This window comes from Chelonia mydas, chromosome 1 (genome assembly GCF_015237465.2).
Source record: "Chelonia mydas isolate rCheMyd1 chromosome 1, rCheMyd1.pri.v2, whole genome shotgun sequence".
NCBI lineage: Eukaryota > Metazoa > Chordata > Testudines > Cheloniidae > Chelonia > Chelonia mydas.
The window spans coordinates 198,487,245-198,514,130 of record NC_057849.1 but is presented as its reverse complement, the minus strand read 5'-3'; the positions used below and the strand labels follow the sequence as shown (position 1 = coordinate 198,514,130).

General features: G+C 45.8%; 1 protein-coding gene across 4 annotated transcripts in view; it reads left to right on the top strand.

Annotated features, from left to right (window-relative positions):
* LOC102937877 (limbic system associated membrane protein) overlaps positions 1 to 26,886 on the top strand; it is a 1,332,442-nt gene that overhangs the window by 816,038 nt on the left and 489,518 nt on the right. The window contains exon 1 of one of the 4 annotated variants that reach the window (XM_043538686.1): positions 9,113 to 9,155. The exons of the other annotated variants lie outside the window; for them this stretch is intronic. Within the exon in view, the coding sequence (XP_043394621.1) occupies positions 9,128 to 9,155 (28 nt within the window). The 5' untranslated portion in view covers positions 9,113 to 9,127. Of the gene's footprint in view, positions 1 to 9,112; positions 9,156 to 26,886 lie in introns of those variants that run through there. 4 annotated transcript variants of the gene reach the window in all.

Here is a 26,886-nt window from a genome sequence, read left to right as displayed (position 1 = left end):
AAATGCGGATAATAGCACTTCCCTGCCTCACTGGGGTGCGGTGAGGGTAAATGTGTTGAAGACTGTAAGGCACTTAGGCCCAAATCCACAAAAGTATTTCTGTGGGAGTTAGGTGCCTAAATATCTTTGTGGAGTTGGGCCTCAGATATTCTAATAATGGGGGCCATCTAAGTACCGTAGCTAGAGAGAATCACACAGTATTTTAAGTTCCCTGCATGCGTGCTTTTTTGTGTCCCTAATTTTGAGCCTTTGTGGCACACTGCATCCCACATTTGGACTTTGACAGGCTGAGAGGTATATTCTAGGGCAAGGGCCTAGTTGGCTCTTTGGCTTTCCAGGAAAGGGCTTTTTAACTGAAAGGCAAAAACCAATATGAACCATGTGACTCAGTCTCATTTGATACATGAGTATGAGCCTTCCTGGTAAGGAGGGCAAGGCCAGGGGGCAGTGGGGCTTGAGGTGGGGTTCTGGTCTGGTCTCTCCCTGTAGTCTTGCCCAGGTGGCTGGCTCTTGGTGGTGCTGCTGCTCTGAGCTCCTGTGCAGTAGGGTTCCTTCTGGCCACTACCCAGAGCTGGTCCTTATCTCACCAATGCCGCAGGAGCCTTATCTGCTCCCAGCTCACCTAGCAGCATCTCATCTCACAGCCCCTCTTCTACTCTCCTTTAGGACCCCTCTCCATCTCACTCACCATTCCCCTAAGGCAGCAGCTCCTCTATACGGCTCTAGGCCCCAACCCACAAGCTTGTTAGCATTAGGGAAAAGTATGGATTGGCTGTACCTGGCAGCAGTGGCATGGTGGCGAGTGTGTGTGTGTGTGTGAGAGAGAGAGAGAGAGAGTAGGGAATGAAAAGAGTATAGGGAAGGGCAAAGACAAGAAGGAGGCCAGCATTGTAGGGTACTACTTTGAAAGCTTGCAGTACCCTTGCCTGTGAGATGGAGTGTGAGAGGTGAGGTTAACTGAGCAGCTGCTACATCAAGAGGCCATGGCTGAGAAAAACATTTATTAAAGGCAATTGTGATCAAATATTCATTAACTCTCTCTCTCTCTCCCTCCTTCTCCATCCTACTCCCGCTCCCCTCTTCTCCCTCTCTCTCTCTCTCCACTGGAAGAGACTTCACTATAAAGAGAGAGAGCGAGGGAACCAGCAGCACTTAAATGCTTATTTGTGTTGTCATGTCTATGCATTTTATAAGGGCTGTGATGAAACACATTTTTTCTCAAGAGGTGCATATTTTCGGAGATGGAGTGGGAGAGCACTGCTGATTGCTGAAAACTAACCCTATCCACATTCAATACATTTGTTAAATTGTAAATTATAATAAAAGCAAGATGTTATAAATGTTCCTCTTTCTAAATACTAATGATGCCTGACCTTACTTGCATATATATATATATAAAATAAAATAAAACCATCAGGCCAAAACTCCCCTCTTGACAATCCCCATTGCTTTCACATATATCATTTCTAAGAGCATTGCCAGAGCCAAAGCATTTGGGACTAGAATTATAGCAGAGATTAGCAGGATTCTATTCCAAGAATATCTTTATGGTGATCACTTGTCACTTGTCATTACAAATAAATCCTATTGGTCTTCTTTTCTCGGTCTCATCCTTGGCTTACTTACACTTGAGAAATCATGCTCTTCCTCCCCTCTGCTCTTCTAGCAAGTGAAATTCAGGTTACTCATCTCAGTGGCTGCTGGCTTACTCTGACTCAACACAACCTCCAGCCCCTGCACCCCAGGAAAAAAAAATCTAGGAGCTCTTGTGTTTGTGTAGCTACTTTGCTAAATACATGTTCTTATTTGTTTTATTAGGATCATGTAGGTTGTGGGGGGTTACCTAAGATAGCAGTGTGTAGGTACAGTGGTCAAGTGGGTTATTCCCTAGCTATCCCATTGTTACATGCAAGGCTCTAGTGGGTAGACAGACACCATTTATTTATTTTACATAATGAGAGCGTTCCCTGCCCCACAAAATTTACAATCCAAGTAGTCCAAACAGACAAAGGATGAGAAAACAAAGGCACAGAGAAACAAAGTGATATATTCCAGGTCCCACACCAATGCAAGTGGCACAGCTGGTAATAGAAGCCAACTATCCACTAAGCCATGGTGCCTCTCTGTTCTAGCACCATAAAAAGAGCTCTAGGCAGTTTCCCTAAACAGCCTTCTGATAGAGGCTGGTGGGCACTGCCTCACCCTGCCGCAGGCCCACACAGTTTATCTATTCCCTGAGGGGGTCAGGCACCTGGCCTAACCTGTGGTAGGCTCTGCTTAGGAGAACCAGCCAACCCAATCACATGCAAATGATTAATTGACTAAGTGTCTGGACAGCTGTTATTATCTAAGGAACACTTGGGTCTCATAAAGGGTTATGAGGGTTTAGTCAGATTCTAGGAGAGAGAGAGAAAGAAAGAAAGAAAAAAGGTCCTCAGGAAAAGGACTTCTCATGGGAGGGGTGAGAGATCTCACTAGGAAAAGGAATCTAGCAAAGGTATTCCTAGAGAAAAGAGGTTCTGGAAGGGGAGCTATGAGGGACAAGCCTTTAGGGAGGAACTTTTCCAGACAGGGGGTCCAGATTGCAGAGTAATTATACATTCTTCCAGAGAAGAGCTGCACCAGTTTGACCTCTGCTGGGACCCTAAGTCCAGGGAATGAATGTTCCTCAGGTGAAGGTAAGAGGCCTGACTTGTGGAGTCGTGGGAGCCTTACTAGTGAGGTGCTTGGATGGACTCAGATGGGGGCAGACAGATTAAGATTAACGTGGCCCTTTTAGTTAGGGTGCTGGGGCAAAGGCTTGCTTGTGTACCATGAAGAGGCACTGTTCACTATGTAAAAGCCCACTAGGGGGAAACTGAGGCAGGGGCACATCCATTGTTCTGCACTGGGCTGCCAGGGTGTATGAGGGGTGATATGCTGGCCTTGACTGAAGGGGCCGGGGTGGGGGGGGACTGCAGGGGTGTGTGCTCACCCTAACAGGGCCAAACTCAACTGTTATACTCTTGTATCCCTATTGAAAGCAATGGGTTTGTGCTCCAGAGAGCAAGTGAAGGGTGCTAGAAACAGGATTGTAGTGGTTTATGTCAGATAATGTATGTGTGTATATAGGGGCTTATCAATGAAAATCTTTGGATATAGTTAGGGTTGTACAAATTCACTTACAGACAGGTGTAGTTTTTCCATGGTCTTTAGAAGAGATATGGTGTTAATAGATGAACAACAGCCTGTTTGGGTTACCATATTTTTTTAAATGTTTATTAATATGTGATGTTTATTGGCAGTGGAGAACTCCTTATTTCTATTTACCATTACACTCATTCATTTATATTACAGTAGCAGCCATTGGCCTCAGTTGAGATCAGAGCCCCATTGTGGTAGGCACTGGGAGAGAGAGACTTCCTGCCTCAAAGAGTTCACTGTCTAAACCGGCTACTGGTCGAGAGGGAAATAGAGTGAGGAGGGAAGTGGCTTGGCCAAGGTCGCAGAGCTGGGAGCTGTACCCAGATGTCCTGACTCCCAATCCAGTGCCTTATCTCCTGCCTGTCATGCAGTGCTCTATGAAGCACCCATTAAGGCTTCCATGCAGAGCAAGAATAATGTCACACATTAATGACACTTAATGGAAGCCTTTAAACCCAGCAATCCTCCCACAGCCCAAGGAGGGTATTCATGTAACATTGTACCCACACGTGGCATGCTCAGCATGTGTCTGAGTCCAGAACAGACTTTGCTGTCTGAACCCAGTTTTCTTGCTTTCTCAGTCCAAGTGGGTTTTATTTGCCCTTTCCACGTGGCAGAAAATGAGGAGCTCTGGCTCAGCAGCTTGTTTTGCTGTAACATATTGGCCATGTTGCACAAGGTACCAGGGGAATCTTTCCCAACTGTGGCAGCTAAAAAATTAAGGGGTTTGATGGCCTCTCATCTCCCTTTTTTCTGAGTTAAAAGCAGTCTGCCAGAAAGGGACCAAACCTCTGGGGAATTCACTGTTGCTTTCATTAGGATGATTAAAAAGAACAGAAAAACCAGAACCGATAGAATCCCCCTTTTAAGGTGCAAATGAGGGATGCTGTAAGTAAGGTGTTTGGAGTGAATTTCCCTTCTGTTTGAGAACAAGGGTGGGGGAAACACACACCAGTGCAAAACAATATTCCAAGCTAATGGTCATTGCATTGCTGCTGCGTGCCTTTGAATTTGCACTAGTAATTAGTGTACATGTCTAGCAACTGGCTCATTTTTTTTTTTCTGTAAGGAGCTTGCAGCTATTGTAGTGGTCAAGACTGGTGCACTGGCTGTGGGCAACTCATAGAGACTCCAGTCCTAGCCTCTCCCAGCAGGGGACCCTGTAAGCATCAGGGCAGGAGCGCTGGCTCTGAGGGGAAGCTCACCATTCCTCCATTGCTAGGGCCAAATTCTCTGCTAGTGTCTATTAAATCGCAGTTCCATTTAAGTTAATGAAGCTATACCAGTTTACACCGGCAGAGAACTAATCTGTTTTTCTCCCAGCAGGCAGCACCATAAAGAAGAGTGCAGGAGTGCTGGTTTGTAGGTACCTACAGCTGCTGGTGTCCCAGCCTCTCCCCGCAGGAGGCACTGTATAGAATGATACAGGAGAGCTGGCTTGAGGGGGGCCATGAGTGATTATTGCAGGGTATCTTTCTGGCTGTTAGAGTGAACACACTGGGAAAACAACTCTAAATGTACTTCCTAAAGGTCTTGAAGGGTGGAATGCTGCTTTGTTCCCTGGAAGCAGACTTGAACTGAGTCAAGAGGCGATCACACCCCAGTGAGGCTGTCTTATCTCCCAGTCTGACTCCCATTCCAACTTGTGCTGGTTTTCCTTTCTCAGCTTGCTTTGAAAGTTTGTTCTGCAGTGGGATATGTCACTCCCCCTAGTTATGTCTAGTGTGTGGTGTGGTACACCACCCCTATTAGAAGAGATGTAACTATATACGGTATCTATGTTCTTATGCTGCATAAGTCCACATGATATGTGAGCACTTTCCTGTGTATTGGCTAATATTTCAGAATGTGTAGTCTTTCCTTGCTACCTCTTCATTGCATTTTTTCTGTGATCAAAGTGATTCCACTGGGACCAATTCTACTAAATCGGAGACATCCCTGTGTCCTGAAGCCCCTTTCTTATCCTAGCTAAATGTCCCCACTTGTGAGTCAGTTGGGCCAAACTGTGCATGATCTTGACTGATTTTTCCCATGAGACGCATACCAAGAGGTAGCTACCCAAGAGGCCTTGAGCCTTCAAAGAGTGCTCACAGTGCATAAAGTTAAGCCAGTAATTGAGCCTCTGAAGGATCCTGGCCTTAGTCTTTATTTTTACAAATGTATTAAATATAGATGAATGTTTCAAGGATGCATTTTTTCTTCAGGGAAGGTTGTTTACATCATCAGTATTATGGTAAAGCTTGTTCCCTCAGGGTCTAGAAGGCAAGGAATACAATATCCTTCTCACTTTCTCTCTCCCCTACCTCATCCCTCCCTGCCATCCTGTGCCAGATAATATTGCAGTGACCTCTCCTAAGTGATAGAGCCCTCAAATGCACAACACAAACTCTAGCATTATAAACCTTAACAATTTGTCCCTTTAAATATTATCCTTGTCTGTGTCCCATGTCCCCTTGCCCTTTGAGCACCCACTGATGTGTATCCCTCCAGCACTTAGTGGCAAATTGTTCATAGGGGAACAGCAACATAAGAAGCGGTCACAAGGGGGAGAGGAAAGAGAAGAGTGGCAGCCATTATACCTCTGATGTCCGAGTTCTGTCAACCTGTGCACTTTTCAGTGGTACCATCTCGTCACTTCAAATTAAAATTTCCCTCCAACATTATTCTGGATCATTGGTGCAAATTAAATCACGTAACTTGAGATTGTCACCCGTCTTGTTGATGGCTTTATTTTTAGAAATGAAGTTGCCTTGCAGCGGAAGTGGACCAAACAGTGGCTGAGCTGTAGGAGTAAGATCATTTCTGAAGATATTATGTTAACATAATTACATCACAGTGGTGTCCTGTCTAGTGGGCAGAAGCAATAGGAAAATACTAAACCATGTTAGATGAGTATTGGAATTAGGAATGCATTCAACTTTTTGTTTACTCAAATAGTAAGGGGTTAAAACCTTCATAAATATGTATGAACCCCAGTGGTTATCGGTGTAACACATTATAAAAGCTGAATCCTGGCCTGCATACCTTGGTGAGGAGTGGGAAATGCCAGGGTAAGAATAACTGGTGGTGGTGGTGAGGATGAGGACTGACACTTCAGGTTTTTCTGCAAGGCATATGTCTGTAATGCGTATACCATGTATTCTGTATTTATCAGATTGCACTCTGCATTGATTTGTTGGTTAATACAAGTAGCTATTATAGAAAAAGCACTATGTAGTCTCTACTCTGAGCCGGGGGGGAGGGATCCCCCTTCCATTGATAACCTCTCTACTGTAGTAGTCTTGGGGACTGTCGCAGAATGCTTACATATTAAAGTAAGTGTAAACCCTCACCTTGGAGTGGGTAATTGGTTAAAGCAGTGATACTCAGACCTCAGTAGTTCAGGAGCCAAATTAGCCATCAGTATTACCCAAAAGAGCCACAGTAGTGTTAGTTCATAGTTTCATTTAAGATAGTATTATATATTCATATTTAAACAGCATGACAAGGGAAATATTTAGTGTGTATAAAATATGTATATTCTCACAGCAAAATGACTGACCAAATATTTGATCAACTAACTACAATTGGTTAATAACATAATAAAAGCATCTTGTTTGGTTAATAATTAAATCACATTAATATCATGTGCTTCAAAGAGCTGTAGGAGACACATTAAAGAGCCACTTGCAGCTCACGAGCCTCAGTCTGAGTATCACTGGTTAAAGTAACCCCTAACTATAGATAAGACTACAATACATAAACATGTTGGTCCATCTGTTAGTAATCATTTGCAAAAGCTGGAGATGAGTTACTGCAGCTGTTCCAGCAAAATTACATATTTTAGCATCATAGAGTTTTAGGGCCAGCAGGGACCACCAGATCCTTTAGTCTGACCTCATGTGCATTACAGGCCACTGCTGCCACCACCACCCACACATGACACCCAACAATGAGACCCAAGTATTACAGCCCACAGGAGACTAGACTATTATGTGCCACAGGCAAAGACTAAGCAGGGGTGAGGTGCACCAGTTCTCAAGGCCCCTGCAGTGGCAGGGAAATGATACAGTGAGATACCCAGGTAATCCTAGCAAGTGACCTGCACCAAGGCATGCTTCAGAAAAAAGTGAATCCTCTCTTCGCCGCCCCCCCTCCCCCAAGCTCCCTGCCATTTTGACCGGGTGAAAATTCTTTCCTGGTGCCACGTATGGCGATCAGTTACAGCCTGTGAGCAAGAGCCATCCAGCCAAGTACCTGAGAGAGAACTCTGTGCTACCTCAGAGCCCTGTCCCACCCACCCCGTCCAATGTCCTTTTTCCAGCCATGGCTGTCCCTCATCCTTCAGAGGAAGGCGATCAAGGGGGGGGGAAACCCAGAATACTAGAGGAGGAAATCCCTTCCTGACCCCTGCAGGTGGCTTAATCACGAACTTTTAGAAACATGACAAAAACCAGAAGTGAGCCCCAGGGCTAGTGAGCCCTGCCCCCCTATTATCACAAGTAACCTTGTCATACAATTACACTCATGAGTTTATCTAATTCTCGCAAAACTAAGTTGTTTGGCCCCATAACTCCTATAGAGAGTCTGTTTCAGAACCTCACCCCTCTGATGGTTAGAAATCTTCTTTTGATTTCCAGCCTGAATTTGTTCATGGCCAGTTTATGTCCATTTGTTCTTGTGCCAATATTGTCCTTGAGCTTAAATAGCTCTTCACCCTCCTTGATATTTGCCCCTCTAACGTATGTATGTAATCACTTAAGATGCAAAATGCATGTGTCATGATGTCATGTGATGGAGTGCTTGCAGCTATTCCAACCCCAGCCCCCTGATCTGTAGGAAACGGTGCGAGAACAGCAGCTGTGGGGAGCTGTATTCCCAGTCACTCTATAGGATGGTGTAGGAACAGTAACTGTGGAAAGGCTCAGAGCTTCTCCGTTTATAACTCTGTTCACAATGTCTCTGCAGGAGGTACATGACCACAGGCTGTGATGAGCTCTGTTACTCTAGTCTCTGCCTCTTCCAGCAGGAGTCACTATTGAGCATGGTGTTAGAAATAATAGCTGGCCATTTTAGCGTCTCCAGTTCCCTTCTAGTGTATCCTAGCCATCAGCAGACACAGTTTGTGCAGGTCAGCAAATATATAGCAACCCTGTTTGTTAATGGAGCTGGGGGAGAATAAATGAGCTGGAATACTGCTATGGATTATTCATCACAGCAGGAACTTGAACCTCTGTGTTGTTTGCAGTCTGTGGTGCCTCTGTAATCAATTCCATCACCAAAGCCAGTGCATCACTTTAGCATGGCAAAAGCCCTTCTCCTTGTGCTATTGAAATGGGGGGGGGGGGAAGGGGGAACGAATCAACTCACTTTTGGTTGCTACGTTTGTGACAGATTTCGCAGCTCATTGGCAGGAGTACTTTGTTTCTTTAGGACTCTTATTTTGGCTCTGGGATTAGGTGGTTTGTTTTTGTTCATTTATTTCCCCTGCACCCGCATTTCCTTCTTTAGCTCCAGTGAGCAGATATGAGATTTGAAGTCCCCCTCCCCCCCTCACCGTCAAAGAAAATGTAACATCTCCTGGAGAAGGGAAGCATCGGGGGAGGAGGCAGAAGAGCTCAGAACAGGGGAGAAGAGATAAGAGCTAAAGAGTGGTGGAGGAGAGACTGAATTACTGATAGCCATTCTCCCTGTCTCAGGCACCTGTATTCTTCACAGTTTCTCACACATTCTCTCTCTCTCTCTCTCCTCTCAGATGTACACAGGCTGTATCACCCAGTGTTACTCAATCTCTCTTGCAAACACATGCACACAGTGTCACACAAACTCTGTCTCAGATTCCCCCTACCCTCTTCTCCTCCTTACCCTCCCAAGTCATTCATTCTTTCTGTCACACAAAAGCAGGGGAGATGCAAAAATGCTAAGATTAAAAATGGCAGTGGCAGTAAATAAGAGGAAAGGCAGGATGGATTCACACAGACTCCAAACACTGGGTAAGTGACATATTTTTTGAAACTTCAAAGTAATGAAAACTAATAGGGAATGGGATTGCTCTTCCATTTCTGCATTGGTCCTGGTTTAATTTTCAAGCTCCCACTTCATATCCTTTACAGAAAACACAGCTCCTCTATTACGATGATCACACTCCAAATTAACTTTCCCTCTTATCTGGCCCTCTAATAGCTACTTTGCTGCATGGTCCAAGGGATGGAAGGTGCGGGGCAGGAGTCGGGGGCGGGGGAGTAGGTTTATGCTATCTGAGTCTCTTGGATTCTGCACCGCACTGGAGTGGTTTGTGTGGCCCTTATTTACTTATTACCACTTTCTCCAGTGCTGCCAATAGGCTGCTCCACAGCATAGAGTTGCCATAGTGCCAAGTGTTCCAGCCAGTGCCCTGCCCAGTGCGGCTGTGAGGAACTCACTGCAGTGTGACCGTCTGGAGGGGTGGCTGGCTGATTTTTAAAGTGTAAAAGCAGCACAATTAAAGAAGTCTTTATAGAAATGAGTCATGGCCTTTTTTTTTTTTCAGAAATAGCCTCTCATTTTGGATGCCTCAGTCTCCGGATGCTGATCTAAGGCTTGGGTTTCTTGAGTGTGGGTTTTTTTTTTTTCCCCTTCTTCAGAGGGGTTGCCCAGCTCTAATTCATGAGTGTGCAGCCCCTCTAAAAATGAGTGTCAATTAGGTCCCTAAAACCTGCGATATACAAAACTAGAGCTCTTTGAAAACTTGGGCCTAAATGGACAACAGTAGATTGCTTTCAGCCTATCTAACCTTTTTGATCTTTCTTTTGCTCTCTTCCTTTCTTTGTCACTCCCGTGTTTGTTATTTTGGAGATTCAAAGAAAATTAGACTTGGTGATGGGGAGCAGGGTGCACATGCAGACAGATTTTGACAGTCTATCCTCATTGTAGAGTTTGCTCTCCTGCTTCACCCACTTAAGAGATGACGTTCTCGCTCCTGGGGCAAAAATACTGCAAATAACCCAAACCCACAGTTGACCTCTTAAAACCAAGCCCGAGATTAAATCAATTTTTAAAGGAGGCAGTCATTGCCATTGTTCAGACAGTGAGCAGAATGTGAAATCTATAAGAGAGTATTAAAAACACAGATTTTGCCTGGCTCAATGTTGACAAGCATTAATAGATAATTTTTAAAGGTGGAGGATTCAGATTGGGGCTTGAAGGGGTTTCTGTCGCTTCCATTGCTGAGCGTAGGGGAATCATCTCCCTCAAGCGGTGTCCATCTCCATGTTTAAAGCTGGCATTCTTATTTCAGTCTGTGTGTTTTTTTAAGGGGTGAATTTGGAGGGCCAGTTTGGGGGTATACAAGATGCTATAAACAAGTACTGTGGACTCATCATTCAGGGTCCTGATGTGGTGCTTAAGCATCAGCCCTGATAATGGTATCTGAATGGCCACTCACAGGAAGGATGCAGCAAGCTGACGTTTCCTTCTGGGCAGGCTGCAAGGCTCCTAATTACTATAAATCAAGAGAAGAGTCAGTTAGGCATGAGATCGGAGCTTCGCGATGGGAGACAGCAAAGTTGGAAATGTCTGGTGAATGGACAAAGTTTCCTGGCTTGTCAAAAATGTAGAAAATGATTATTGTCAAACTTCTCCCTCCTCCTTACCCTCCCTGTTCCTTTTTTTTTTTTTTTTTTTGGGGGGGGGAACCTCTCCCCTGCAATCACAATGTAGCTTCCACAATAACAAACTGCTCCTTCCCTGTGAGGCTCTCAAAGTGCATTACAGAGACAAGGGAAGTAATAATCTCCAGTTATAAGGGAGGAAACTGCCTTGGCCAAGGTCACATAAGAACAGCCATGTTAGGTCAGACCAATGGTCCATCTAGGCTAGGGGCCAATGCCAGGTGCTTCAGAGAGAGTGAACAGAACAGGGCAAATATCGAGTGATCCATCCCCTGTCATCCATTCCCAGAACATGGGGCTGCATCCCTGACCATCTTGGCTGATAGCCATTGATGGACCTAACCTCCACAAACGTATCTAATTCTCTTTTGAACCCAGTTATATTCTTGGCCTTCACAACATCCTCTGGCAATGAGTTCCACAGGTGAACTGTGCAGTGTGCGAAGAATTACTTCCTTATGTTTTTAAACCTGCTGCCTATTTCATTGGCTGACCACTGGTTCTTGTGTGATAGGGTAAATGACACTTTCTTATTCATTTTCTCTGCATCATTCATGATTTTATGTCTCTGTCATATCCCCACTTAGTCTGAACTGAACAGCCCCAGTCTTTTTAATCTCTGCTCGTATGGAAGCTGCTCCATACCCCAATAATTTTGGTTGCCCTTCTCTATACCTGTTCTAATTCTAATGTATTTTTTCTGAGATGGGCAACCATAATGGCATGCAGTATTGAAGGTGTGGGTGTACCATGGATTCATATAGTGACATTCTGATATTTTCTGTCTTATTAGCTATCCCTTTCTTAATGGTTCCTAACATTCTGTTAATCGCACGCAGAGCTGTATCAGTCAGGAATAGAACTCAAGTCACCTGAGTCCCCCCACTGCGCTTTACCAGAACACCACCCTTCCTCTTTTGCAAACACCCATAACCAGTGAAAGCTACCACAAGATAAAGATCAAGTTAATTTCACTATGAACTCATTTGGGGTTAAAATCTAACTTGAGGGGCCCTGGCTAGCCAATACAATTACAGTGTATGGTATCAAGCAAAACTGTACAAGGTGATGGAAGAGGACTCTTTAGGCTTAATCTGTGATGTCTGATGCCATACCAGCATACACCAGAGGGGTTATTCCCTGGCAGGATTGGGAAAGATTAGTGGGCTGCTGCCTTCAGAGGCACATCTTTTAAGTAGTTTGCTCCTCAGTATGGAGGTATGCTCCCATGGGAAGCTAGAGGTGGGGTTTGGTGGTGTCAACAGAGGATTGGGAGCCAGAAACTCTTGGGTTTAATAGATTTTTAGGGTCATAAAGTCATTAGGTCATCCAATCTGATCTCCTGCACAACACAGGCCAGAGAATTTCACTCCGTAATTTCTGCATGAAGCCCATATCTAGGGCTCAGCTAGAAGGCTTTCTTCCGCAACATCCGAGATTGAGTCAGATCCAGGAATCACTCTGCTTCTCTGCACATTGGTTTCCTTATCTGTGAAATGGGAATAACTCACCTACCTGAGTAGGGGAGCAGTGAGGTTTAGTTAACGAAATGTTGGAAAGCAGAGGGCTTTGAAAAGGAAAGCATTGGAAAAGTGTCAGTATAGCAACGTCCTTTCTCTATACTCTGTAGCTGGCTGAGAGGCTCACCTGCCAGCTCTGAAGATCCACAGATCAGGAGAGGCTTGGAGTTGGCAGTGCTGGTGGGGGGGCAGCTTCTCCTCCTCCTCCCCTCCTGACTACACAGTGTTGCTGACTCTCATTAATTTGCTTCACCAGTAGTGGGATTTTATTTTATTGGCTCCCACTGAGTCCAGTCTGGTCACTGCTCAGAAAGATCCAGCCCTCTGACACCATTCTCACAGGGGAAGGAGCAGAAGGAGCCCAGCAGCTCAGGGTTGCTCCACTTCCAGCCCCACCGCAGAACAATGGGTCAGTCTGCTCAGTGTTTCCTCCCCCCCCCGCCCCATCTCTGCAACATCAGGCTTGGGACAGGGGAGAAGAGGCCCCCATGGTTGTAGCCCCAGGAATGGGGTAGGGTGAAGAACCCCAGAGGAGCAATAGATTCTCTGAGGTGGAGAGGCAGACATAGGGCTGGAGGGGGGGCAAAATTACTTGAGGGGCTGGGCAGATGTAGGGCTGGGAATGGTAGGTACAGAACTAATGAATTAGTCTGTTGGGGCGTGGGGAGAACCTGGCAGCTCTGCTCCATCAGCAGCCACGAGAGCTCCGGTAGCAGGGCCAGAATTGCTTCACGCTGTACGGCTGGGAGAGCTGCAACACTGTACAGCTACCCACATGCTGGGGTGAGCAGGAGGACTCCAGCAGCCAAAGGCAGACCAAAAACACTATATAAACTTTGCCCAAAAAATCATGAGGTAGGGGTGTGTGTGTGTGTGTGTTTTTAATCCTTTGACTTTTTGGGGGTGGGGGAGACTCTGCCTTGTGATTTTGAACTTTGGGTGTTGGCAGCACTGCAACAATCACAAGGGAGGGACAGCTCTGAGTGTGGAGTGGGGGTGCAGGGGGAATTGGGGTAAAGGGGAAAGAAGCTGGAAGGCTTTGTGGCAAGAGGTGGCATGGTGTGATGGGAGAGAATGGAAGGGTGTCCGGGGAAAGGGAGGGGGAGGTTTGGAGAGGAGAGGCTGGGATTTAGTGGGAGGAAGAGAGGGAGGAGACTTTGAAGGAGTTTGTGTGAAGTGTGTGTGGGGGTGGGAGATTGCACAGGGAAAGAACCCTCTTTCACCCCCTTCAGATTTACCTCAGAATTGCCAGCTCCCAAATTTCAACAATCATGAATCAGACCCTCATGACCACCAGATCACTGGCACAAAATGTAAGTGGTTTTTTTGAGATCATATTGTGTTGGGTTTTTTGTTTTGTTTTGTTTTTAATTCCCCATGTGTGTGGCAAAGGCAGCCCCACAGGAAAAGAGGCCAAGTGCCAGGGATCTTGGGTGTTCTGTTTTGGTTTTTTTTGAGGAGGAAAGGGAGAAAAGAGCCTTTGTTGGACCATCTTTTGTGGTTGCAGCAAAGGGTTGTTGGCTGGTCTTCTGGTGCTGGTGTGGAAAGTTTCTTCACATTCTGCCGAACAAATTTTTTTTGTTAAAATTGCTCCATTGGACCAATGGTCCATCTAGTTCGGTACCTGTGTCTGGTAATGCTCAGTACCAGCTGCTCTGGAGGTAGGTACAAGAAACCTCATAATTGATGATTATGGAATAACCTCCCCTTGGGGGAATTTCTTCCTGTGCCCATCAGTGACTGGTTGCCATTTGCTCTTAGGTTTTTTTTTTAATGCTCAAGTGTGAATCTTATGCATATAAGTGTCTAATACCTTCTTGAATCTTGCCACGCTCTTGGCCTCAATAATACTAATACTTCATAATTAATAGTTCTTATACAGAGCTTTTTATTCCTAGCTTTCAAAGTATTTTACAGAAGGGTGGAAATAGTAGTACAGTGTTCTACAGACAGAGAACACAGAGGTGGTTTCTCAGCAAACCCATGGCAGAGCCAGGAATAGCTCTTGTGGCACTGGTCATAGATGTTACAGTCACATCTCCAGGCTGGACATTGCCTCTCACCCCCATCTTATTTGCTAGTCAATACAATTGAACATACAGAAGCACTTATGGTTCTAAAGAAAAGGGCCAGCTCTTCTTGGGGAAGTTGGAGTCCTGTTAATCTTTGGCCGGGGTCAGTTGCCATTGAGGGGTTTGTGGGGTTTTTTTTGTTTTGTTCTTTTACATCCTCCTTGTTGTGCATTGTTGCTAACCTGGTTTGTGATCAGTTGAGTTGCATCACGTCTGTTTGCACTGGTCGGTTTATGCAGCCTCCTTGTGGGGCTTGTGGGGTTTTTCATAAGACGAGTGCTACATAATCCCTTTTGCCTTCTTGTATATCATCGTTGTGAGGTAGCAGTACATTAGTGCAATGTACAGCCGTCTTCCAGCGTAAGGCTTTCATTGCCCTAGGAGGTCAAGTCAATTACTGTACTGTGGCAGGATTTAGAAAAGGCCTGGATAATCTTATGGCCATTTGTAGTTTTTCACTAAAATCGAGGCAATGAAATCTCATGCTTCCTGGCATAAGATGTTTGTGATATGGGCCAGGAAATTATCTCCCCCTACCCCCAACCAGGTACGGCATTGCAGCAAATGACCAGGTTCATTGTGACAGTGTTTTAACCTTCCTCTGAAACATTGAGTGTTGGCTACTGCTGAATACAGGAGAGTGGACATGTGGTCTGATGTCATCAGGCACATGTCATGGCCTGATGCACTAATAAAAATGTCTGTGTCCTGCTTACACTAGCTTTCCCACCTGTGGCAAATGGTGGTTTAGATTTTTTTGCACTCTTTAGTGGCTTAAGCCAAGAAGCTGGGAGGTAGAAAGGGTAGCAACTCTGTGTGACCTTACATGAGACTGTGTCCTGTGCCTCAGTCAGTAGAGCTATACAATGGCAGCACGGTGCCATAAAACTTTATTCTGTAGAGTCCAGTGCCTGTCATACATGCAGTGCCCTAAGTGCTTGAGAGAGAGGTTGTCAGGGGGAATTTGAAGGTGGAGAGTCAGTGAGGCAGAGTGGAGCAGGGAGCTTGCTCCAAAAGGTAGGAAACGCAGAGGCGAAGGCTGCCACATCAACAGCACAGTGCTGCCTCTTGTTCAAATAAGTGGGGTGGGGGGTGAGGTAGAGTACTGAGCTCTGAGTATTTTGGTACTTACGTTGGCATCCATCACTGTGAGATCTGTCTCCACCTTGCACCACACATTCAGTGGCTAATCCGCCACCGGGCCAATAAGGCCTGTGCCCGGGGACCCTGGCCAACTGGGGGGCCTGGGAAATATGGCAAGGCCCCACGCCCCAGCAGGAGCACCAGGCAGGCAGGCAGAGCAGGGCAAGTCCCTGCACCCCAACCCCACTCCCCGGTAGGATCTCTGGAGGGGAGAACGGGGTGGGAGGGACTGCAGAAGGAAGGGGTGGGGAGGGGCCCCCACTTGCTACGGCCCAGGGGCCCCACAAAACCATAATCCGCCTCTGCCCACATTCCTTTATCCTTTCCCCAGAGCCTTTCTCAGTGCTCATGGCAGGCAGCCTCCATCCCAACACCTCAGACTTCAAAAGTTTGAAAAAGCCACCATGTGTACTTCTTCCAGGCTGTCTCTGGGATTGGGAGGTGTAGGGGGGAACAATTACATTATTCTCTATCATCCCAAGTCTGGCTTGTGTGGTCAGAGACCCCCCCTCACTCCCAGTGGTGATTGTCCTCATGCCTTTCAGAAGGGCAATAGAGATATTGCCCTCCCGCCCCCAGCCTCGATTCAGTTGGTTTGTGGCTCTGTACCAATTCAATCACTATCTGTAGCTTGATGTGCAGCATTTTCCTGTGACTCTAGTGTGCCAATCTTGGGGTCACAGGGTTGTGTGTTTTTTGTGAGCAGGGTCCTCTCATTATCTGCTCTAATTGGGGGGAAAAATAAACTTCGTAGGACGCAAACTGTCAAAACTGTTTCTCCGATGCGTCTGTAACTAGCAAAATTTGTAAATAGTTAGCTCCAGAGCAGCTAAAGCCCTGACAAGGGCTTACAGCAAAGTTTATCAACAGCCACTAATTGCCAGCTCTGTTTGGATGGACTGTATGTGGCCAAGATACTGCAAATTAGAAAGTGACTCTGTTGGCAGGAGCTGAGTGTAGCTGCTTCTGGGATCAGAGGAAGTGATGCAGCTCTTTGTGATATTGGGAGCAGAGTCCAACTCATTCTGAATCCTTCGAGCTTACAATATTTGAAAATCAGTTCCCCACACTGGGTCTGATGCTGCAGCACCCTGCTGTAATAGGTGCTTTCCTATACAGATTGGTCAACAGCTAAATCAATCCAACACTGGGATTTTTTTTTCCCCTATCTGCCTGTTTGTGACTAATAATTTATCTGGAAAATTTCACCTCTATTTCTGTTTGTAAATTGCCCATGAACAGATTGAAATGTTATCAAATGTAACCCTTACTTCAAAATTCGCTGGATAATGTTTGTGAATAATTCTTGGTCTGTAGCTCATTTACGAACAGTTCATTGCAAGTATTTGATAGCACCTGTCGATCACCTAGTATGTTTCTATTCCCTGCGTGGATTGGTGTGAATCTGAAGATCAAGTTTCCAGAGCGCATATCTGCAATTGCAAATGCAAAATTTGCTTTCTGTTGAGTACCTTGTGATATTTACTGAACACTTGTGTTTCCAGGAGTGATCCTGCCAGTTTGCTTGTTCACTAGAATATTCATGTAAAGCAAATGCACAAGAGGTATGAAAATAGCCAAAATGTTTGTTTAAATTGAAAGGATTATTCCTGGAACGTACTTTGCATTCTGTGCTGGTGCGTGTGCGGATGCCTGCACAGGGACACTGGACAGATGAGAGTCCTAACTGAGCTATATCTAGTTATTATGAATCAAACTCTTTTTTTGAGTAAGAAGAAAATTCATAGTAGGGGATGGCAAAAAGAAGGAAAGGATCTTTGGTCACCCAGCCTAGTAAGTGCTGCTGTGCCATAACTGGGCCTTCGCTAGCTACAGTGGAGGAAAGACTAACGCACTGAAACAATCAAAGGTTCAAACCTTCTCTAGTTCCGCTTCTCCTTGCCCCTAAGTGCTGCACTTACATTAAGCAGCCCACTCACAATGAAAGCCAGTGTACTTTACTAAATAACTGTGTCGTGGAGCTCCTCTGGGAGATGGGGCTCCAGAACTTGTTGGTTTTTTAACAGGGCCTGTCAAGGGAATTGGTTGCAGATGGGTAAATGACCGTCATTCACCCATCTCTGGTTTTAACCTCCCAGCACTGGAGTAGAGGTTGGGGTTTGTTAAGTGCACTTTGTGGCTCTTTCTCTTCTGCAACAGCCATCTACATAATGCAAAACACCACTTCTCAGCGTTAACTTAGCAAGGCAAAGTGCCCGGTTACAAAAGCACGGTGGGAGGGGAGAGAATGAGAAGGAGAGAGCGCATGTTTATTTGTTCCCATTACGGCACCGCTGCTCTGAACACAGATTGAAAGCTTTCCTTCCAAAAGGCCCCTGGGCACATGTTGTTTGCACATAAATGACCGCAGGCGATTTATTTATTCGGCACAGCTGGGTTCTGCGAAAGACGTGGGCTATACCTGCCAATACCTAAATACTCTTTCCCACAGCACATACAGAGCCTGTGGAATTGACTCTGCCACAAGAGACCAGAGAATCAAATAGTGTGGCTAGATTATTCAAAGGGCTGGGATAAATGTAGTACAACCACAGAAGATCTGAATAATGATTCAAACTAGGATATGGGTTATCGGATCTCCTGCTTCAGGGCATACAGTGGTGGCAACCATGACCAGAAAGGAATTCCAACCCAACTCCTCCCCCCACCCCCGTGCACAGCAATGCAGAATAGGGCAGGTGCATTATGTTGTGGTAAGGGAAGAAATGGCTTGCCTTTCTCTGGAGCACCGGCTATTGCTGGAGGCAGGTTACCAGATGCAATTGACTAGTTTGTGATTGAGAAATCCTACATATCTATGCTCAGGAATGGTTCCCAAATCTGTTCTAAAGTTTCTTCCTCTCACCAGGCATATCTAAACATATGGCTCTATCTAGTTCCTGGAGGGCTTTAATCTGTTCCTTGAATACTATTAATCCCAATCTTCCCTCCTTCCGTTTCCTCCTTCTGTGCCTCTTTACGCCATAGCCAAAGGTAGATAGGATAGCACACGTGCTTTTTAGCCCATTAGAGAGAGTGAAGAACTACTCACAATTCAGATCCAAACCTTCTCAAAATCCAGGCCTTGCAGTTCCAAATCTACTGAAATTTGGGGTAAGAAGGACTCTCTGGACAGAGTACCTGGTTCCTGGAGGTTGGACATCAGGATTTTGTGGTTGTGGTAGGGAAAAGTGGATTGCCCATGCAAAGCAATTGGGGAAGCAGTGAATGTTTCAGCGAGGAGTATTTTCGAAACCGCCCTAGAAAGATTGAGTTCCTCAAAGCTGTCTTCTGTATAGACAGCCTGAATCTCTCACCTCTCACTTCAAAGGTGCCTGAATACTTTCAAGTGCAAATAGTTGGAAGCTCAGACATCAACTGAGAGCAGAGGGGGTAGTGCTTTTTTCTTTTTTTTCCCCCTCCTCCCCAAAGAGGAATTATCCACTCTGATCTTTCCATACAGATTTTCAGGGAGGGGGATGTGCCTCCTTTAAGAAACCTACTTGCCTGAAGCTACCAAAAAAATCCCTAAACAGTGGAACCCCAAAGTGCTGCTGTCTCCAGGTATCTCTAGTCCATGAAAGACCCATTTTCTTTCTCCTTGGCCTAATCAATTGGTTTGGGGCTGGATGTTTGTCATACAAAATCTCAGGAGAGAGACTGAAAATCAGTGAAGAGAAACCCCAATTAGAATGGGGTTCTGTTGTCCTAGCCATTTAACAATGTCTGAGAACATGCTCCCTTCTCAAATGACCTTACAGCCTAAGAAGACAAGCAACAAGTCAAAGGGGGTGGGGGATGGACAGAAAACTAGGATTATATATACGTACTTGTATATTTACAATAAAAATTGTAAATATAAGTGCCACCTGGGACTTGGAAGACCCAGGTTCAATTTCCTACTCTGCCACAGGCTTCTTGTGTGACCTTGGTTAAGTCACATAGTGTCTCAGTTCCTCATCTGTACCATGTAGATAATAGTACTTCCTTACCTCACAGACATGTAATGACGATAAATGCATTAAAAAACAGTAGGTGATTGTTATGGTATTGGGGTGTCCATATAAGTACCTAAAAACAAGACAGATTAGTTGGCTGACTTGGTATAGGTGTCATGGCAAGGGCACCTGTGCTAGAATACAGCCTGTGGGTAAGCTGAGGGGAGAGGTTCTGGTAGCAAAGACCAGAGTCAGAAGTGCAAGAGTAGGAGGAGTAGCTTTACCCTGACAGCGCTGGCTATTTCTTTGTGTTTCATTCAAGCCCAGAAAATGTCCAGGCAGATTCTTCATTTTCCCAGAGTGACTGTGGGAAGGCTTTGTTCCATGTGTCTTGGCTTTTCTTTTTGTGCGTGTTTGCTGCTTGCTTGCTTGCGCCTTTTTTTTTTTTTTTTTAAGATAGGTTATCAGGGACCAGAAATTTAGTTTTCACCATAAAAAGGATAGCCTGCACCCTTCACACACATGACACTCACACGTGTGCTCCCTGTATTTGACAGCAAAATCAGTTAATCCTTACCAGCCTCCTCCTGCTATCTGAACAGAAGGCCTTTCACTTAGCAGAAGAGCAAAAACAAACAAACAAACAAAAACAGAAAAAAGAGGAAAGCAAAATCTTTCCCCTCCAACTTTTCTCTCTTCTCCCTCCCCACCTTTCCCTCTTCCTTTAGTACCTGGTTACCTGCAGATGTTAGCACAGATTTCCAGCTAACCAAAGCTATCAGTCACATACTAGGAAAAAGATTCATCTGGGGAATTAACCTCCAGAGCCACCAATCCCACACTAGGAGGAGCTCTCCGTATCTCTCCCCTTCTCCCCAGAGCACGCACACACACACACATACATACACACACAAACACTAGGAGGCTGTCTCTGTACCTCTCCAGTGTTTGGTTTGTACAGGTTTCTGTTGAGGTTACAGGCCTTCCAAGTGAATGTCTGTCCCTGTCCTTGGTGCTGAAATGCAAAGGTTCCTCTTAAGGGAATCAGGGTGCAAGAGCTCATAGAAACCACGGAAAATAGTGTAAGCCTCTCTGTAATGAGCCAATGAGTTCATGTGTTTGTAGCAGTGGATGTGTTTTTGAGGTGTTTACATGGGGATTGTGAAGAGGTGTTAGTCCACAGGGAGACCTCTCTGAAAGTTTGACAAAGCAGCTTTCTTGGAAGAAGGAGAATGTTAGTTTTCCCCTGGTGCCCACCTAGGCACTCTGCTGCATAGGTGTTTTTCTCCCAGTTATATGGAGTATTCAAAACAAACTGTGTTCTCAGGTTTTTGATCAGGAAGAGCAAGTGTGTCACGCATGCTGACTGAAATCCTCAAGGTAGAAGGAGGGATCCAGCATAGTGCAAGGAAAAATTGGTATGAAAGAGACTTAATGGGTCAGGACATAGCATTTGGGTACAGTGGGACTGTGTGTGTGTACTACAGAGCTAAGAGAACTGCTAAACAAAGTATGATAGTAGTAACATAGCTTTTCTCCTTTGGGCCACTGGTCTGACCCTAGTACAAGTTGGTAGGGGCTGAAAATTATCACCATCTGGTGGTGGTTCAGTGGGCCCTGTGTGAAATGTTTATGGTCAAGGGCCAGTTCCTACTGCAACCAGATGCCCATCCCAAAAACCTAATCTGTTTAGCAAGCACTGATAATTGGACCCTCCCCTCCGCCCCAATTGGCAGTTTCTGAGAGCAAGTCACGAGGGGGCCAGATTCCCTTCTCACTCTAGAGATTGTCCCTCCAAGTCAGGCTGAGTCACGTTGTCAGCTTATAGTGTGACACTCTCTGTGCAGCTACCCTGTCTGAATTCCCTGGAGCTTTCCATCTGGCACCTTTCAGCAAAACACAACTCACTAAAATATGTTTTTAAAAACTTCTGAGTGGGTATTTGCCCTTCCTCCCGAAGACTGGGGCTTAAGTCCAAGTCCTGTGTTTCTAAAACTGCTTTTAAGGATGCATACTAATGATGGTCTTTAAAATACCATGGCAGTAGCTGCAGCACATTTGAACTGGAAATATTTTACTTTCTCTAATTCCAAACTACACCAAGCAGACCCCAACCACATCATTGCAAAGGTGACTCTCGCTTTTCCTGTGTTTGGAGCTGCCTCTGGTGATCCTTAACATTTTCTATGATGAAAGTGAAATGAAATCCAGGCTTTTGAGGACTGTGGCTGCAAAAGCCAATTGTGTTCTCCTTCAGGCTACTGGTCTGACCCTAGTGCAAGGTGGTAGCAGCTGAAAATTATCACCCTCTAGTGGTGGTTCAGTGAGCCCTGTGTGAAATGTTTATAGTCAAGGGCCAGTTCCTACTGCAACCAGATGCTGTCACGAAAACCTCATCTTTTTAGCGAGCACTGATAATTGGACTCTTCAGGAGGAAGACTCCTTTTGTGGCTGAAAGTACAACTGGCAATTGAGAAACACAAGGCACAGCTTTGCCACTGACTCTCTGTATGGCATTGCTTCCATCACTTAACTTCTGTGTGTCACCCTTCTCCTCTGTTTAGATCATGATACCGGTCTACCTTGCTATGAAGCTAAACTTATTAGACAAGATTTTAAGCTATGCCCAGCATCCACTAGGCACAGCTGGGGATGAACTGAGCAAAGAAACCAGTTGTTGGTTCCCTGATTCTGGGGCCAATTCTACTCAGTTAAACTCACTGAGAGCAGCCTGAAGGAATACTAGCCTGAGAGCTCCTTAAACAACATCAGCTGGCTATGAACCCAGAAATCCTGACAGACAAGTATTGTCAAAGAGCAATTACACTCCAGCCACACCCCTTCTCAGCCTAAATGTGCCCCCTCTTTTGTGCAATGCAGTGGGTCATGATGGCATAGGAGCCAGCTAAGTCAACTCTGTGCCAGCAAGGAAATTCCCCCAGTCTAGGGGATTCCCCAGCTGAGGACATTGGGCATCACTCTGGTCCCTTTCATTGCTAGAAGGGCACAAAGACATATAAAAGCTTTTTTTTTTTTTTTAATTAGTCCACTAATTTTTGTAAAACACTTGGAGATCCTCAGATGGAGAAAAGGGCAAAATTTTTCATAATAAATGTAAAGAGACAGTTGAAAATATTGTTGTTAAACCTATTTTGTATACATTGTGATTTGATCATGTCCTGAAACATCCTCTGTTCTGACTTTTGGGAAAGAATTTGATACTGCTTCAAAAAGTACATTGTTCACAGATGAAGAAAAAGTTGGATCCATGTTCCACTTGGTCCTCTCCAAAACTGGGTGATCTCCTTTAGTACAAGAAATGTCTGTCACCAACACTGGATGAGGCAACCTAACTGGGATTATTGACGCACACAAGTTATTTCCATCACATCTACAAGTTTAAATAATGTGTTTTGCCAATTCAATTAATTTGAAACAAGCCCTGTGGAAAATTAGGACACAGCAAATCAAGGTGAAAAAGAATAGCAGCTAAGACTCTTTCCCCATTAGAATCACACGTGGGAAGAACAAAGAGATTTAAGAAGCAAAAACACAGAATGCTGCACCTGCAGAATTGCCAGGCATGTGACAAAACGCTTGTGTGCACCACTGCGTTCTACTGAGTGGGATCAAATCTGAGTCAGGGTTGTGAGTGTGTTGAACCTTCTGATCTAATGACTGGCCAAAAAGCTGTATTACAGGGGCCTTTGGCAGGAATGCTCTGTCTCTTGGAGTGCAACTCAGAAGGACAGGTGTAGTTTGACTTCTGTATTTGTGCAGGGCAGCTCTAATCAGACCAATGGGGCTGTGTGCAGGGCAGGGGGAGGGCAAATTCTGTGCCTGCCCAATGCTTGCAGTTTCTTTAGCGGGGCAATGGCCCCCTTCAGGGGTGAAAGCAAAATTTGTCTCTTAACCCCGCCCCTCCAGAAGGGGCGGAGCCTTGGGCGGAAGGAACGGGGCGGGGGGGGGTCAGAGTCACCCGGCCAGCCCTCCTGGGGCTCCAGCGATGATTTAAAGGGCCCGACCACTGCAGCGGCCGGAGCCCTGGGCCCTTTTAAATCACTGGCCCCGGGGTAGCTGCTCCTTTTGCCTCCACCCTGTCAGTGGCCCAGGGTTGGGCGGGGCAGCAAAAGGGGCAGGGACGCGGCAGCGCTTTAAGCATGGTCCTTTAAAGCGGCGAAAGGACCCTGCTTAAAGCACTGCCATGTCCCTGCCCCTTTTGCTATTGTCGTCCCCCCTCTTCCCCCCCCCCATCGGCGGCCCTGCCCGCAGGGACCTAGCAGGGCCACTGACGGCGGCGCAAAAGGGGCAGCGAAGTTTAAGCAGGCGGCGGTGCTTTAAAGTCAGCGGTGCAGGCCGGTGCAGGTGGCCACGTTTTACCGGTATGCCATACCAGCCCATACCACCTTACTTTCACCCCGGACTCCTTCCCCCAAAAAAACTATGCCCATGCTGAGACTGTTAGGCACGTGAAGCAGAATGGAGACAGAGGATGTGGAAAAAGCTAATGTGCTCAATGCTTTTTTTGCCTCTGTCTTCACTAACAAGGACAGCTCCCAGACTGCTGCGCTGGGCATCACAACATGGGGAGTAGATGGCCAGCCCTCTGTGGAGAAAGAGGTGGTTAGGGACTATTTAGAAAAGCTGGATGTGCACAAGTCCATGGGGCCGGACGAGTTGCATCCGAGAGTGCTAAAGGAATTGGCGAATGTGATTGCAGAGCCATTGGCCATTATCTTTGAAAACTCATGGCGAATGGGGGAAGTCCCAGATGACTGGAAAAAGGCTAATGTAGTGCCAATCTTTAAAAAAGGGAAGAAGGAGGATCCTGGGAACTACAGGCCAGTCAGCCTCACCTCAGTCCCCGGAAAAATCATTGAGCAGGTCCTCAAGGAATCAATTCTGAAGCACTTAGAGGAGAGGAAAGTGATCAGGAACAGTCAGCATGGATTCACCAAGGGTAGGTCATGCCTGACTAATCTAATCGCCTTCTATGATGAGATTACTGATTCTGTGGATGAAGGGAAAGCAGTGGATGTATTGTTTCTTGACTTTAGCAAAGCTTTTGACACGGTCTCCCACAGTATTCTTGTCAGCAAGTTAAAGAAGTATGGGCTGGATGAATGCACTATAAGGTGGGTAGAAAGTTGGCTAGATTGTCGGGCTCAACGGGTAGTTGATTGTCGGCTAGAAAGTTGGCTAGATTGTCAGGCTCCATGTCTAGTTGGCAGCCGGTGTCAAGTGGAGTGCCCCAGGGGTCGGTCCTGGGGCCGGTTTTGTTCAATATCTTCATAAATGATCTGGAGGATGGTGTGGATTGCACTCTCAGCAAATTTGCGGATGATACTAAACTGGGAGGAGTGGTAGATACGCTGGAGGGCAGGGATAGGATACAGAGGGACCTAGACAAATTGGAGGATTGGGCCAAAAGAAACCTGATGAGGTTCAATAAGGATAAGTGCAGGGTCCTGCACTTAGGACGGAAGAACCCAATGCACAGCTACAGACTAGGGACCGAATGGCTAGGCAGCAGTTCTGCGGAAAAGGACCTAGGGGTTACAGTGGACGAGAAGCTGGATATGAGTCAACAGTGTGCCCTTGTTGCCAAGAAGGCCAATGGCATTTTGGGATGTATAAGTAGGGGCATAGCGAGCAGATCGAGGGACGTGATCGTTCTCCTCTATTCGACATTGGTGAGGCCTCATCTGGAGTACTGTGTCCAGTTTTGGGCCCCACACTACAAGAAGGACGTGGATAAATTGGAGAGAATCCAGCGAAGGGCAACAAAAATGATTAGGGGTCTGGAACACATGACTTATGAGGAGAGGCTGAGGGAACTGGGATTGTTTAGTCTGCAGAAGAGAAGAATGAGGGGGGATTTGATAGCTGCTTTCAACTACCTGAGAGGTGGTTCCAGAGTGGATGGTTCTAGACTATTCTCAGTGGTAGAAGAGGACAGGACAAGGAGTAATGGTCTCAAGTTGCAGTGGGGGAGGTTTTGGTTGGATATTAGGAAAAACTTTTTCACTAGGAGGGTGGTGAAACACTAGAATGCGTTACCTAGGGAGGTGGTAGAATCTCCTTCCTTGGAAGTTTTTAAGGTCAGGCTTGACAAAGCCCTGGCTGGGATGATTTGATTGGGGATTGGTCCTGCTTTGAGCAGGGGGTTGGACTAGATGACTTCCTGAGGTCCCTTCCAACCCTGATATTCTATGATTCTATGATTCTATTTTAGTGACCGTCATGCACTTGACGACAAGCAGTGGAGTTGGGCACTCATGCTGTGTCAGGGTGGACGAGGGCACCATTCCCTAGCAGTGCTATTTTGGTACCTTTCTACTGTGCTATATCTGGAGTCTATGAATTGATACAGAAATCAAAGGATCAGTTTGTGCTGTCATTGTTCTGTCTTCTCTATGTGTGTCTTGAGCTTTCCTATGGTCTTTTGGGAATACAAAGAAAGTGCCCATGAGCCCCATTCATGGACCAGGACTCTTTTGTACAGTACCTAGCACAATAAGATAGTTCCTGCTTCAAAGAGCTTCAGGATGAATCCTGGTTAGAGTTCATTGTAGTAGCCTAGGCTAGAGGTGATGACAGCCCAGAGAACTGAGGCTAGGTCCTCATCAAAGAAGAAAGGGTATGTGGTCTCTGGCCAGCCAAAATGAAATGAGAGTTTCTGGTGACTGTTGCTGTTTGTGTCCTGACTTCAAGACTGCACATCATGGTGACAATCTGTGTTGGCTTATGGCATAAGTCCCGCTTTCAGAACTCTGCAGGGTGAGATGAGGAGATGGAGTGTTGGCCAACACTGTCCCCTGCTATAACAAAGCCATGGTCACAGACAAGACACCATAATTGCCAGATAACATGTGACATAAATAACCTACAACAACTAAATAAACAGGATCTTCAGCTCAGCAACACAGGCCTCTGTCACTTGAACTAACAGAGAATCCTTATTGGATGTGAGTAAAAATAGGCCCTATATCTTTTTTTTTTTTAAGAGGATATAATACTGTTACTTATAGCTAAACATCAGTTCCGTAAGGTTGAAATGCCAATACTTTTTAACATCTACTTTCTCATTTCATTGTCTCACCTCCTCATCTTTCTTCCCAGAGCTCTACCCACAATTCCAAACTTCACCCATAATGCTAGAGGAGGCTGATGTTAACAGCTGCTCCTTAAACAATGTTAACACTTAAATTGACATAATTAGCCATCAGAAAATGCCATGGGGTTGTTTTGAGGTCTAAATATTAGAGATGGGCCTGAGCTGAATCATAGAATATCAGGGTTGGAAGGGACCTCAGGAGGTCATCTAGTCCAGCCCCTGCTCAGAGCAGGACCAATCCCCAATTTTTGCCTCAGATCCCTAAATGGCCCCCTCAAGGATTGA